At 30.2% G+C, this 13,914-nt stretch overlaps 1 protein-coding gene across 1 annotated transcript; it reads right to left on the bottom strand.

Moving 5' to 3' along the window:
• Positions 1-7,837: 7,837 nt before the first annotated feature.
• Positions 7,838-12,401, bottom strand: LOC131853307 (lipopolysaccharide-induced tumor necrosis factor-alpha factor homolog). The gene is made up of 3 exons (XM_059204165.1): positions 12,322-12,401; positions 9,139-9,279; positions 7,838-8,053 (listed from the first exon to the last, which is right to left on the bottom strand). The coding sequence occupies exons 2-3, from the start codon at positions 9,270-9,272 to the stop codon at positions 7,951-7,953; spliced, it is 237 nt and encodes a 78-aa protein (XP_059060148.1). The 5' UTR covers positions 9,273-9,279; positions 12,322-12,401; the 3' UTR covers positions 7,838-7,950.
• Between the last annotated feature and the right edge of the window lie 1,513 nt (positions 12,402-13,914).

Below are 13,914 nucleotides of genomic sequence, written 5' to 3'. Positions count from 1 at the left end.
GTCATTGTACAGCTCGTTTCTTAATACAGTAATAACCTGTATTCATAGAATTCAGACTACATGCAGAAAAAAGGATTAGGCAGGTATAATTATGTAATTAATGATGTCATTAATACAAGTATATTCATACATACCGACCTATATTGCCTTTATTTTTACCTGCTAACACCTCAGTTATATGATATATAGGTATGTTTAACAATATAAAATGCGATAGAACTAATTCAATATTTATATAGATCGATAAAATAACCTATACAGTTAAACGACCTGATAAAGTTATTGTAATTATGTGAATTGTAGACTTGTACCTTTACTTTAATTCACAAAGTTATGAGTACTCCGGGAAGCCAGGGAGAATTTAAATTAAATTAATTTAAATTAAAATAATTATATAAAGGTTTCTTCTTATATTTATATATTTGGAATAGGTATTCATTTTCCTATATTATACTATACGAGCTTCCGGCTTAGTACATCATGTATAACTTGTATAAATCAGATGTTAAATATTAACAACTTGTAATTTACATAGGTACGAGTATAGTATATGTATGTTTCCATGTATTTATGTTTGCTAATTAACATATTTGCCCCGGGACATGTTTAGAGAACGCCCCATTGTGATTATCATGCCGTGGTTCATAATAATCAAGAACCTCACATCAACCTACTGAAATTTATTGACATTAGTTGCAAATTCCACATATGTATTATGTAGACGTAAAATATTCATATTGAATTATTAGGCGAATTCCTGGTATCAGTAAAAGTGATGTAAAGAGTTATTTTGTTATTTTTTCTAAAATATCTATTTTTAGCTCAAAGATCGTAGTTAATAATAATTATCTCTGAATCATGAAAAATATTAATGGCGGCATATAGGAATATACTAACATAATAAATCTGAAGAGTTTGTTTTGGTTGGTTCATTGAATGCAATAATCTTTGGAACTACTAGGAAATGATTTTATTTTTGTGTTGGAGAACCCATTTTTCAAGAAAGGTTAGGTATAACATAAATATACACAAAATACCCAGTAACGATGATTACAAGCCTTATTAATAGATATATAAATAAGCTTCATTCAACACTTGATATTAAAACTTTTGAACAGTCATACTTTTATTGTTCTACAACTCATTCGGGACACAGACTCATCACAAGAAAAACCACCAGCTATAATCTTGCGTGTTTGCTTTTCAAATAAATGTTGTTCAACGTACTATGTTGAGATTATATGTGAATACGAACTGCCAAATAGCAACATTAATAAAAGTAAATAAACAGCTACTTGAGTAACAAAATATATACATATAATTAGAGCAGACCAGGTCCCAAGCTACGAGTATAACGGTTCAGCCAGCCATCATTGCACTGAACCATATTTTAGAGAGCCCAAAGACCCTCCCACCACGCTGCCACATGTCTGGACATTTAAGAGAGCATGACTGAATCTTGACACTCTACCGTCGTGGTACATGGGTGAACGTGGACAACAAGTGATATTACTAAAATATAACTAAACTATGTGATATTTACACAATACATACACATTAATAAGGAGGAGGCATGCGATAATTAACTATTGACGAATTCGCCACAATTGAGTTACTGATTTCGTCGTCATCCTATCATGCTTCAATGATACCGCTAGTGTATACTGTTAGCACAGGTTAACTTCCATAATTTATTTATAAAAAAATATACAATATTTGTATTTCATGCTTACAGTTACTTTTTATGAGTAATATTTTTCATATATTTTGTTACCCAAATAATTGGTGCTGTTTGCATAATTCAGTTCAGTATTTGCAACACAGACAGTTGCATCCAATTTAGCAAATACCTTCAAAAATACCATCAAGCAAGCCAGCCATGGAGCTATTGGTATGAGTAAACCTCGTTCGTAGTTGATACAAGCAATTATGTGAGTTCAGAATCGCTTCATCCATATGAGCATAGTTTGAAATTGAGTGAAGTTAGTGAATTTTTCAAGTCGATTTTCCTCTTGTACAGTATGGTTAAGAGTTTTTTTATATTTTTGAGGTTCTACATTCAGTAAAATTTGTATGTATGTATGTACGTGTATGTAGTTATATTTATATATGTATAATTATTTATTTATATTATGTATTATAGTTTATAAGTATATTCGCATATATATTTATATATAATTATACTAAAGTTATCTTCTTTTTATTTTAATATTTCTTAGATTTGTATTTCCATTTTTTTAATGCACCGCCTACATGTTTGCCCAATGGTTGACTGGGAGAAAATGCCTCTAGGTGTTAAGTCCGCTATGTGCACCTTTGTTGTGCATTAAAGTTTTAATAAATAAATAAAATCAAACATTTAAGAGCAATCGATAGTCGTTGCATTTTCTCATCATCATCATCATTACATATAATAGTATAAAACAAGTCCCTGTCGCTGTCTATCCCTATGTATGGTTATGTCTTTAAAACAATGCAACGGATTTAGAAGCGGTTTTCTTTAATAGATAGAGTGATTCGAGAGGAAGGTTTATATATATAATACATACACACCTGGGCGAAGCCGGGGCGAGTATCTAGTATTATATATACTTTCTTGGTAGTGCTGTAGAAATTATATATCTAATGGTATTAGGTGACAGAAAGTGGATTAGTAATGGGGTTGACCTTCACCTGGTTTTCTCTGTAAACAATTATAGTTAAATCCTTCTGAATTGACCTCGATGGACTAATGATCTGACTCATGCTCATCCATTACTAGTGCCCCGCTAGGGTGTACCTTTAAGATAGGAGAGTGTATCATTTAATTATAATCAGAAATTAAAAAATGTGTGGATCCATATTTTTAAATATTTTTAACTTGGTTGGTTATTATTGTATTTTTGTTTCAGGTTCTCAATAGACATTAGTACAGTCGAGCCTCTGCTCAGATGGTTTATCCGTTCTATTCGGCAATGATAGTGAGAATGATTAGTCATAAATCTACAACAATACACATTATTGCACTTGTCTTACGACTATTCTTATAAAAAAATACAGTAACCGATAAACTTTTTACAATGTGACCTACACTAACGGCTGCTTATTGCAATTGTTTTAAGAATATTTTTGTTATAATATAATAATAATCTTACATTCATTTGTCTTAGGCCCATTCTCGTAAGTAATAACTTACAAGAATTATCATAAGAAAAGTCCATACATTAACTGAAGAAAACTTTATAAAAGTCATCCGTTTATATACTTCTATCTCATCTATATTAGCCGCCAAGTAGCTTATTTTTTTAAATACGTTTCGGTTTTAGTTTGAGATATAGTAGTAAATTTAATTAAACGGTGCTGTTATATTATAATCCTCCCGAATGGCAACTATTGTAACCGCCGTCATCATATGATAACGTGATATTTGTATGTTGTACCTACTTATATATTTAAGCGACAGTCAGTATTTGTCAGCAGGGTGACCATTAACTTGTTTGTCATTCCCATTATATAAAAACTTATATAGGACTGTGTAAAAAGTATAATTGATTATTCTGTAAAGTTACACATATATACAAGATGAAGAATATAGAGAGATTTAAAAAAATAAGTTTGTAATGAATATATAAATATATATATATTTGACACTAGACCATAATTTTTTAAAAAGATGGTTGCTAAGTACTTGTCAACGCCGAATAAAAATAATGTAGAAACTATTAACCAAGTCTTTATGCGCTTTCTTTATACCTAAGATCAGTTAATTGTCAGTATTTCAATTGTATTAAGTGCTTTAGTGTAGTATTATATTGATGTATATAAAATGTAATAAATTATTGTTCAGCACTACTTCTCTAAACTGCATGTTTACATAAATTGATAGTAAACTGTGATTGGTAATACATTTAAAATTATTTAACCTTATCACATATTTTATTACTATTTATTAGTCCTAATATAAGAAAAAAAATTGAGTACTCTACACTAGAGGGTATACTGTCATGAAGATATGCCTAGTTAAGTGTAATGTGTGTGTATGATAGAACATGTAGGTACATGTAGGTACATATGTGTATGCTTGGCTAACTCCGTCGATCCAACTCTGTGAAATGATTTGGATAGCTATTTGCTCTGTCAGCCATAATGCATTCTGCCTTTGAACCAACAATAATGTTATTTGAGCATAGCATACACCAAGAGTTTCAATCCATCTTCAATGGACAAACTTCTCACTACCCAATTTAAAGTCTTGTGGCTTACATGAATGCAGTAGAACAACATTCATAAAATGTAATGCAATATTGCAAGTGCAAACTTCACTGTTATTTTCAGCTTTTACGTTAAAAATCTAACATGAAATTTGCGGGTAGTAATGGATGACAACATAAAAAGTTTACCGTAAGTAAGTTAAGTTGTAAGACGCTGGTTGGACGATATTTGTTAAATTTAGATTTAGGCCGACTATCATTCAGTGAAATCCATATATAAAATACGTATAATGTAATGAGAAATTGAGAAATTAATTCTTGATTTAATTATTTTAGAAATATGAAAGCGTAGCGGTTTTTGTATTGATTGCCACATGCATTCTTATGTAAATGTGAATACTATAACTATCAAATGGCAATTGTAAGTAGCTTTGACGTGGTCTAGTGTTTTGAGTAGTCATGCTCACTAAAATGTCCAGACTTGTGGCGGCGTGGTGGGCCGGGTCATTGGGCTCCCTAAAATATGGTCGAGCGCAGTGATGGCTGGCGTATCCGTCATACTCGTGAAAGGGTGCTGCTTGTAGGGACTGGTCTGCTCTAATCACTATGACTGATTTCCTCTTATCAATTGTTTAACCAGTTGGTTATATATTCAATATTTTTTCTATTTGAGTATTTAATTGAATTACTGCTAATTGGTGGTTTGTATTCACACACTTAAACTTAAAAATGTAAAGTAATAATAAAATTATTTAAAAGAGCAACACGCTAGTTTCTTCCTCGTTCCTCTTGTGATGAGACAGCTTTTCGAATGAGCGTTAGATTAAAAAAATATAATGACTATTCAAAAGTGTTTCAATGTAAGTTTACTTGAATAAATGCTTTTCTATTCCATTCTATTCTTTCAGAAACTGTCTAATGTATATTTTTTACCGATTTACGACTAAACATTGGAGTGGGTATTATTTAATATAGATAATATAGATTAAATTATGGGTATTAAGGCTACGTTTTAGTGATAAAAAAGCTTATGAAGGCACTGGTCAGATAATGTATATACCATTTCGTGCAACCTCATCTACAAGCTGATTTTTTCGTCAAACATTAGTTAGAATTCATTGAAAATTGAGCCCACAAGAGAAATACCATAAAAATGTTGGTTCCAAAGTCTATCTTTTATGGTGTCACTATTAACATTACATATCTTATCTATACTATTTTATACACAGACAACTATTTATATTACATATTTTCAACTACAACAGCGGGTGTGCCTAATAGATAAAACTACAGAGATAGATACACTATGTATTTTAAAAAGAAGACTCTCTAATAATAATTACCCTAAACAATCCATACAGTGCCAACTAGTCTCAAGCTAATCAGAGCTGGGATATGGGTACTAGACAACTGACATAAATACTTTTTTTTTGTAAATACATACATACTATACATAGCAAATACCCAGACTAATACAAACAATTATACTTACAAATAAAATTATGTACTGTGCGAGGAACTGAACCAGCTACCATAGAAAGCAAAGCGGTGTACTAAACTGCTAGGTCACTAAGGTCATCAATGTAAAAGATGAAAAAAAACAATGTTAGTATTTTATTCGATAAAATGAATGTCCCAATATTTGTTTGTTCGTTGCGATTAAGAAGACTCAATTGAATGTCAAATTTTTTAAATTAGGCTATATGCCAATTAGTTCATCTCAGCACTAATATATGACTGGTGAAACAATTAAGCGTAATGAACGGGGTAATAAATTATGGCCTTGATGATATTAAAAAGACGACATTAATTTCTCTTTGTTGGTGGAACAATCGAATGGAAATAGAAATGTACTCTTTACTGGACTTGTTCTTTTTTGCAAAGGGAATGGCAAACTAGCAAACTAGTAACCTGATAGAAAGTGCTATCCATCGTTTATATGTACAGATACATGAATTGAACTACGAATATCCCGTTATCATGTGATGACCTTAGTGACCTCATGTTGTTGCCATTCCCGAGAACTAAGATGTAATGTTCCACTTCTTCTACAGGATATAGAAATTCAGGTAGTATCTAACAAAGTCAAAGTCTACCTGAATATGGTAGTCGACAATCCATGACAGTCGTTCATAGGCTTTTGAGTGGTAACATTTTTTCCTACAAAAGGCACAGACTCATTGGTCTTAAAAAATGTCAGTATTACCTATTCAAAAAGACAAAACTTTTATGTATGTACCATAACATGTATAAAAATATGCTATAATTAGTTGAATTATTTTTTTAATTAATTATTTTTGTTTCATTTCCTACTTCTTTTAAGCAATGTATCGAGAATTTTATCCGTAAGTTTACATGTTTATAAACATACACTAATTCGAAGCAAGTTTTTTTTGAGACATCTCTGATCGAATCTATGTACCAAATCCATTCCATTCAACCGTTGAATTGTGAAAGGGTGCCAAAAAACGAATTAACAAACATACAAACCTGTTTAAGAATTATAAGTTATCATTTTGTATTATTTACTGAAAGAAAATTATATAAAATATTACTTAATTAGTAATCAATTTCTATCATCGAAGAATTCTATTAGACTGTCAAAATAATATTTACCATTGCTAATAATACTAGCAATGGTAATAATATTTTTACATAATTACAATTCTAAAAAAAGATTAAATGTTGATTTAAAAAAAAACTTTATTTTCTTATTACAATTACAATAATCTTACTTATTATTACAAATGCAGAAAAAATATAAGTACCAGAAACATTTCCTATAGGAATGTAAATAAATGCAAAAAGAATATGTATCAGTATATAATAATTTGAATCTTTTGTATCCTTCTGACTGCTAAATTCGATCTTATTCGTTATAAGCACAGTGTCTAGAAAATAACCACTAGTCCACCACGCTAGTTTAATATCTAACATGTCAATTGACAGCAGATTTCCTAAAATATTATACACTTACTATATTATACATATTTAGTATGTGTATAATACCATTTTATACATACCTATAAGGCTTTTATTTAGTCACTTCGCACTGCTCTACGAAAATTACCGTAGTTTTAAGGTTAGTAGTGACTTATATTTTTAAACAGTGTAAACTTAGATATAAGTTTATACTTAATACTGAATACCTATGATTTATTAATGCATACCTTTATTAACTCGGACTAGATCAAAATTCTCATTTGCCAATTCACCAATATTCTACATTGATATAGTGTAAAAATACCAATATTAATTTAATTAAAAAAGTTAAAAAAAAATTACTAGTACCTAATAAACGGCATAATAGTATTTCATTAATTATAATTATAAAAACTTTCGGTAGAACAAATTTTGCATATCTAGTTAATCTTTTTCTTATACCACGATAGCATACAGCCCATCGAATGGTAAACAGTTACCATAGGCTATGGACGCCATAAACACCAGGTTGTTTATTCCACAACATTGCGGAATCTAACTAGTGAAGTTTCAGATGATGATGATACCATCTCTATATCGGGCTGCTTACAAAACAATTTTGACTAATTGTTTTATAAGATAAGTAATCGTAATAAATTTATAGAGCGATACCATCTCCATATCGGACTGCTTACAAAACAATTTTAACTAGGTGTTTTATAAGTAATCGTAATAAATTTATATCAATGTGAATTAATTCATTAAACAATGCAATATTTATTCCAAAGTCTGTGTACTTAGTTAGTTTTAAGAGTAGACCGGCGGTTCTTGAATAAATCTAGCTCGAGTAAGTGCCAAGGTAGGAGTTACAATTTGGACAATAATGGTTAGCATTCCGACACGTATTCGTACAATACGGAATACATACACATGGCCAGCATCTGAAATAAAGAATTTAAATTTAGAATCAACTTTGACGTCATTATTTATTACTATAACATATATGCAATGTGCGATATACTCAAAGCTTATGGGAATTATAAACTTATAAGCCTAACTAATGAAAATGTATGTATATTATGTTGATATCACGTTTTCAGTAAAAAATATATTTATCTTTTCAACTGTCTAGAAATGTAAACGCAGTTGAAATCGTGGGCACCACAGGTGTTGTATAACAAGTTCGAAAATTTGTTACATTATTTTTAATGCCAATAAAAAACAGGGCAGTGAGGATAAACTCTATTTATATTCTATTAATAATGACTTAAAAATCATCATTATAACTTAATGTTATTTTATATAATTTAATTCTAATTGTTTAATTAATATGATATTTAGCAAAACGTATCCGCATTTATCTTGGTAATGTATGGTAAAATAAAAAATGATACAGGAAAATTATTTTATTTTATTATAAAATTAAATTGACTTTCTACGTTAAAAGGTACAGTACTAAAGCGCGAAACCAACGTAAACAAACAAATTCACTTTCTCAATTAAAATATTAGGAAGAACGTTAGAATATCAGATACCATTATAATTAACTTAGGTTAATTCATAAGTCCCACGTCTTGAGTCATAAGCGCGGTTCATTCATATTACTAAATGAAGATCAAAGAACAACCGACCAAATTAAGAATTCAATTCATATTATCATAGACCTATTGTGAAGCTGTCCTTGCTTCAAGACCTTGACGTGAGGCGCGTCAATGTAACAAATATCAAAGAGATACTGATCTGTGACTCGTGTTAACATTTTTAGTACTCCAAACGATAAAGGTAAAACTGTACGCTTTAACTGGCACTCTAGCTTACCTGATTGTAATAATAACCGCCTATATACTACTATATGAATATCGATATCACATTCTCATATGATGCCTGTGATACCACTCATCTGTTTTTTTCTCATACTTCAACAGAAACATATTTTACAATACAAGCTGTTTGGCGGCTGATATATAAAGATTGGTACCTAGGCAGACAACTTTGTAAAATCAGCCTAGATTGCCGTAATACTTACAAGAATAGACACAGGACTAGTGCAATAATGTGTGTTTTCGTTGTTGCTTTGTGAGTGACCTTGGTTACTATCGTTGCACTACAGGACGGACAAACCAATTGAGCAGGTTGCGGCCCGACTGGTGCGATATTCATTTTAGAACTGAAACAAAATTAAATAACTAACCAATTATATACCAATAAATTCTTACTTCAGAACTACGATTTAGAAAATGATTTGTAATTCTTTATTTGTAAGAATTCTAATATTATAATAATAATACTACGTACAATTTACACAGCGCTATTTAGTCAGTAAAAATACCCAGAACAATATTTATAAACAAACATAGTCGAACCCTCGGCACCCATATATATATATATATAAATATCATTCACGATATGTGGTTTTAAGTGCAAAAAACGGAAACGGCTGAATAAATAAACTAAACTGATAGAAATGTATGTACATAGACTGCCTTATCAGAGATAAGATTACCAATGCTTCTGAGGCACCTATAGTTTTAATTATTCCTTAAAAAGCTCGATACATAGTACAGAAACGGTCTCATTGCATCTTCTAACGATGAAAAAAATACTTATATGGGATTTCTCGCTATTATTTTATCTTCTGTTTCGGTATGGTCAAATATCATGACTTCAGTTAATTTTTTTTCTTTGAAGAAGTTCCGCAGAAATTTGTTTTAAAATTTATAATTTCATAGAAAAATAACTATTTGCCTTCGTATATAGAGAAATTTACCTAAATACTTAATTTACGGCCTCGTTGGTATAACGGTTTAGGAAATCGTGCTACTTAAGACGGTCGCGGGTTTGGTTCCCTGCACTATACAAATATTTGTATTCATGAGTACTTTATATTCATCTAGATATTTTCTATGTAGATATTTACAAAAAAGTATTGAAATATTTATATCAGTTTTCGTACCTATCCATAACACAAAGTCTGCTTAGTCATAAAATTCTTCCAGTTTACAATTATGATAATGAATTTAATAACATGTGTGTGTACACATACCATAAATAAATCACATCACACGTTTGTCATAGTGTGATATGGTAGAAGGAGACTATAATTTTGTATTGTCACAACTCAAATCGTGAAATTAAAACAGGAAATTTTAACTATTATCAAAATATTTCCATAGTATATCATGCAAAACTTGTGACTTTACACTAGAGATGAAGGGAGTCTCACAAATAAGCCGGCTGTGACATGGACGGAGAATAGTAAAATCTTTAAATACTTTTAATAATAGTCGTATTCTCGGAAAAAACTCATATCATGTTGAGTATATATACAAATGAGTCAGTCAGTTCTAGAATTTTATACTAATGTAATAAATACATCTTAACTGTTATTACAATAGTAACATGACGCATTGCCGACTTAGGTTTTAAAGATATTATTAGATATATATTTACGAACTTGAAAATATATATTGTTTTCCTTGGTTGTAATTTAATTTAATATAGATTTACTTTCCTTGTTTACCACAACGTGTAATGAGGATAAAATTTATCAATGTAGTAATAGACATTACAGTAAAGACGGAATTTATTTTAGTCACATATTAGCTGGGCCTGGGACATTCAATGCTTTCGTCCGGTGAAACAATCAAAACTAGCTACAGCTAAAAGTTTTTTTAAACGGATGATAAGTGAAATGATAGATTGTTGTCCAGACATCATTAGAGGATGGTAGTGTGAGCATGAAGACACATCAGCACATTACCAGGAATGAAGAAGCATCCACGTGGTTTCACCAGGAGATTCCAAGGGCGACCAGGAGGAGGAACCTACTTCATAACTATTAACATTTAGAGTGCCTCGATATTTTCTTCGAACGAATGAAAAAGACTAAATAGTTCAACAGTTCAAGTCCCAAAAACGCTTAAATGTTTTGGTACAATACAAATTTACTTTTAATTTATAGATACCTATGTTTGTTTTGCTCAAAATTTTTTGTTGAAATGTTTAATACAAAAAAAACACCAGGAAATTACTGCAAATCTTCACTCAGTTGATCAATGCCATTTTTTATTTTGTGTTTTTTATGTCTATACGTAAGGTTTGTACGAGTCAGTTGTTGGATCCATTATGGTTATAGTGATTTGATATTATCATTTATAGGAATTTCCATTATCGGCTTAATTAATATGTTTTATCTTTATGTATATCCCTCGATTATTCATAAATGCTAAAACCTCTCGAGAGTATCATGGAATAGTTACTAACTCGATGTGTAACTATTGCGGACATCTAAAAACTACGCGTATCAATTTATATTCCCGACAGCATAGAAACATGATATCAAATTAATAAAATATGTATATTCTACTACTTCTACATAACTCGAATTAGTTCTTTTAGTTTAAAGCGTAAAATTCGAGATTCTTTAATTTCAGCAAAATAAGTAAAACAAATTATTATTATAGATATATGTAATATGGAACAAACATCACAGTTCAGTATCAATAGGGTCAACAGTCCATTTTCCTAACAATCTCCTTTCCTCTAGTAACGGATGTACTCTTGTATCATAATTACAGTGTTACTACAGACCATACGGAGGAATTGAATGTAGTTATCTACTGCACCTTAAGGCAATGAAAATGGGCACAGAGCACTAAGTTTAGACAAATATATATATTTATAAACAAACACTTAAAAAGTTGCCTAGATATCCAAATTACAAACTGTACCTACAAAATTAAAAACCTTATCTTTCAGGTACAGAGTTTATATTACAGGTCTTGCGTTACTAATTACTCGACATTATACTACTAATATTACTTATTGAAAAGTTCTAAATATTTAAGTATTTAAAATATTGGATTATTCCCAGAACGATATTCCACTAAACATGTGTCCTCTACCTGTTATATAGTAGGTATATAAAAAAAACAAAAACAAAAAGTAAGAATAATTAATAAAGAATAATAAAAATACATGACTTGCTGATTATTGATATACACATAAATAGTAATATTGAAATTTATGAAGAAGCTACATAGAAAACAAAAACAATAAAATATGGGTAAAATTTTATACAAAATGTAGTAGGTACTTCTTGTGTTTTATAATAAAAAATCTATTACTACACAGATCACAAACAAACACAATGATTAAGTAAAATATCGAATAAATACATAAATTTGAATAAATTGAAATAAAAATTTACCGGTTTTGTATATAGGTTCCACAAGGTAAAGAGAATTGAAACAAGCACTTGTAGTCTCGACGCGTTCAACTGTTACACTGTGGAATAATAACTGGGCAAGTGATTCATGGTCAGTAACGCAGTCAAATTATGACATGGTGTTTATAATAAATTATCAGTACTAGTAACACAGAATTTATATCTAAGATAATGAAGAAAAAATTTTTTTTAATTTCATTTTTATCGGAGAAATGTAAATTTTATCTATCATTAATTGTTAATAATAATTCTCTAAAGTTTGTAGCCAACAGGAAAAAAATAGCATACAAACATTACCTCCTCCCGAACACCTTCCCCATAACCTATGAGTTTCTCGAAGTGCAAACTTAGATATAAAACTAGGACGATGTGTCATGAGCTTCACATGACAACCCGATTTCCTTAAATATGTTTGAATAAACAAGGGAAAATAATAAAAAATAGGTGACTATTCATACTTATTATTAAATGAGCTGTCAATTTATTTGACATTTACAATTTTAAAAGTTCATTATACTTGGATTAACAAAGTCTTTTTTCCAAAGTTGAATTTCTACTGACTCTCTATAGAAAGTATATCTAAAATAGATTATAGAATGAATAGGTACTGTAGTAAATAATACCAGCTACTCGCCCTGGCTTCGCTCGAGTGTACATGTATTATTATATATATAAACCTTCCTCTAGAATCACTTTATCTATTAAAAAAATCACTTCAAAATCCGTAGCGTAGTTTTAAAGATTTAAGCATACGTAGGGACAGACAGCGACAGCGACTTTATTTTATATTATGTAATGATAATGATGATTGTAGGCTGTAATTATAGGTCTCCCAATATGTCGGATTTAAGTGTACTCATCGAAATGTAGTCATGTCAAATGCTGTGTTCACCACGATATAAACAATCGACAATGTTTCTCTAACTACTTCATTACAAAGTCCATCTAGTACATATTCCATAGGCGATTATTATATTTTTTTCCGGCTAAATTCTAGCTAAAAGTAGGTATTATTATTTGATAATAAACTGATTCTATCCTATTGTATGAACTGATGATTTCATCTAAGCACACTTTAACCATTAACATCCGTGTTCACAATAGATTTCTATGACCATGGAACCTGTCAGTTAATTCTTTTTATTTTCATTATGCCATCAGATTGAGCAAAAAATTTGGTTCATAACTTGTTATGAGTATTTCATCTCATATCTGTTGTTTTTATGCTATTAAGTTATTTTTAGGAATTACTAGTATAACTAAGATTTAGTTCTGATACTTTTCCTTTTACACCTTCACGCCTTAATGCAGTGAGTATTTATTTTTGTTGTATATTATATATATTCGATAAATATGCAAACACGAAAACATACCTTGATGTCTGTTATCCCAGATGTAATAGTCAGAGACTATTCAATAAGAGAATATTCAACGCAATACTTGACATGCCCACATTTCACTAAGTATATTTGAATACAGAAGATCCGCCACCTGTCAGTTTACTTTAGTTTGTTATCGGTGTTTCTATCGGTCTAAGAGTTAGTCAGAAATATAAACTGATAAACAAAGTGTTTT

The sequence above is a fragment of the Achroia grisella genome, unplaced genomic scaffold, assembly GCF_030625045.1.
Source record: "Achroia grisella isolate CSIRO2021 unplaced genomic scaffold, CSIRO_AGI_Agris_v1 utg900, whole genome shotgun sequence".
Lineage (NCBI taxonomy): Eukaryota > Metazoa > Arthropoda > Insecta > Lepidoptera > Pyralidae > Achroia > Achroia grisella.
Note: the sequence above shows the minus strand (reverse complement) of the source record. Positions and strands in the feature narration are given on the sequence as shown.

What these genes read in the sequence shown, in the direction of transcription:
- LOC131853307 (XM_059204165.1), bottom strand. Translation starts at nt 9,272, where the DNA reads ATGAATATCGCACCAGTCGGGCCGCAACCTGCTCAATTGGTTTGTCCG. An exon ending in CTAGTCCTGTGTCTATTCTT is followed by an intron (nt 8,054 to 9,138) that starts GTAAGTATTACG and finishes TCTTTATTTCAG; the next exon opens with ATGCTGGCCATGTGTATGTA.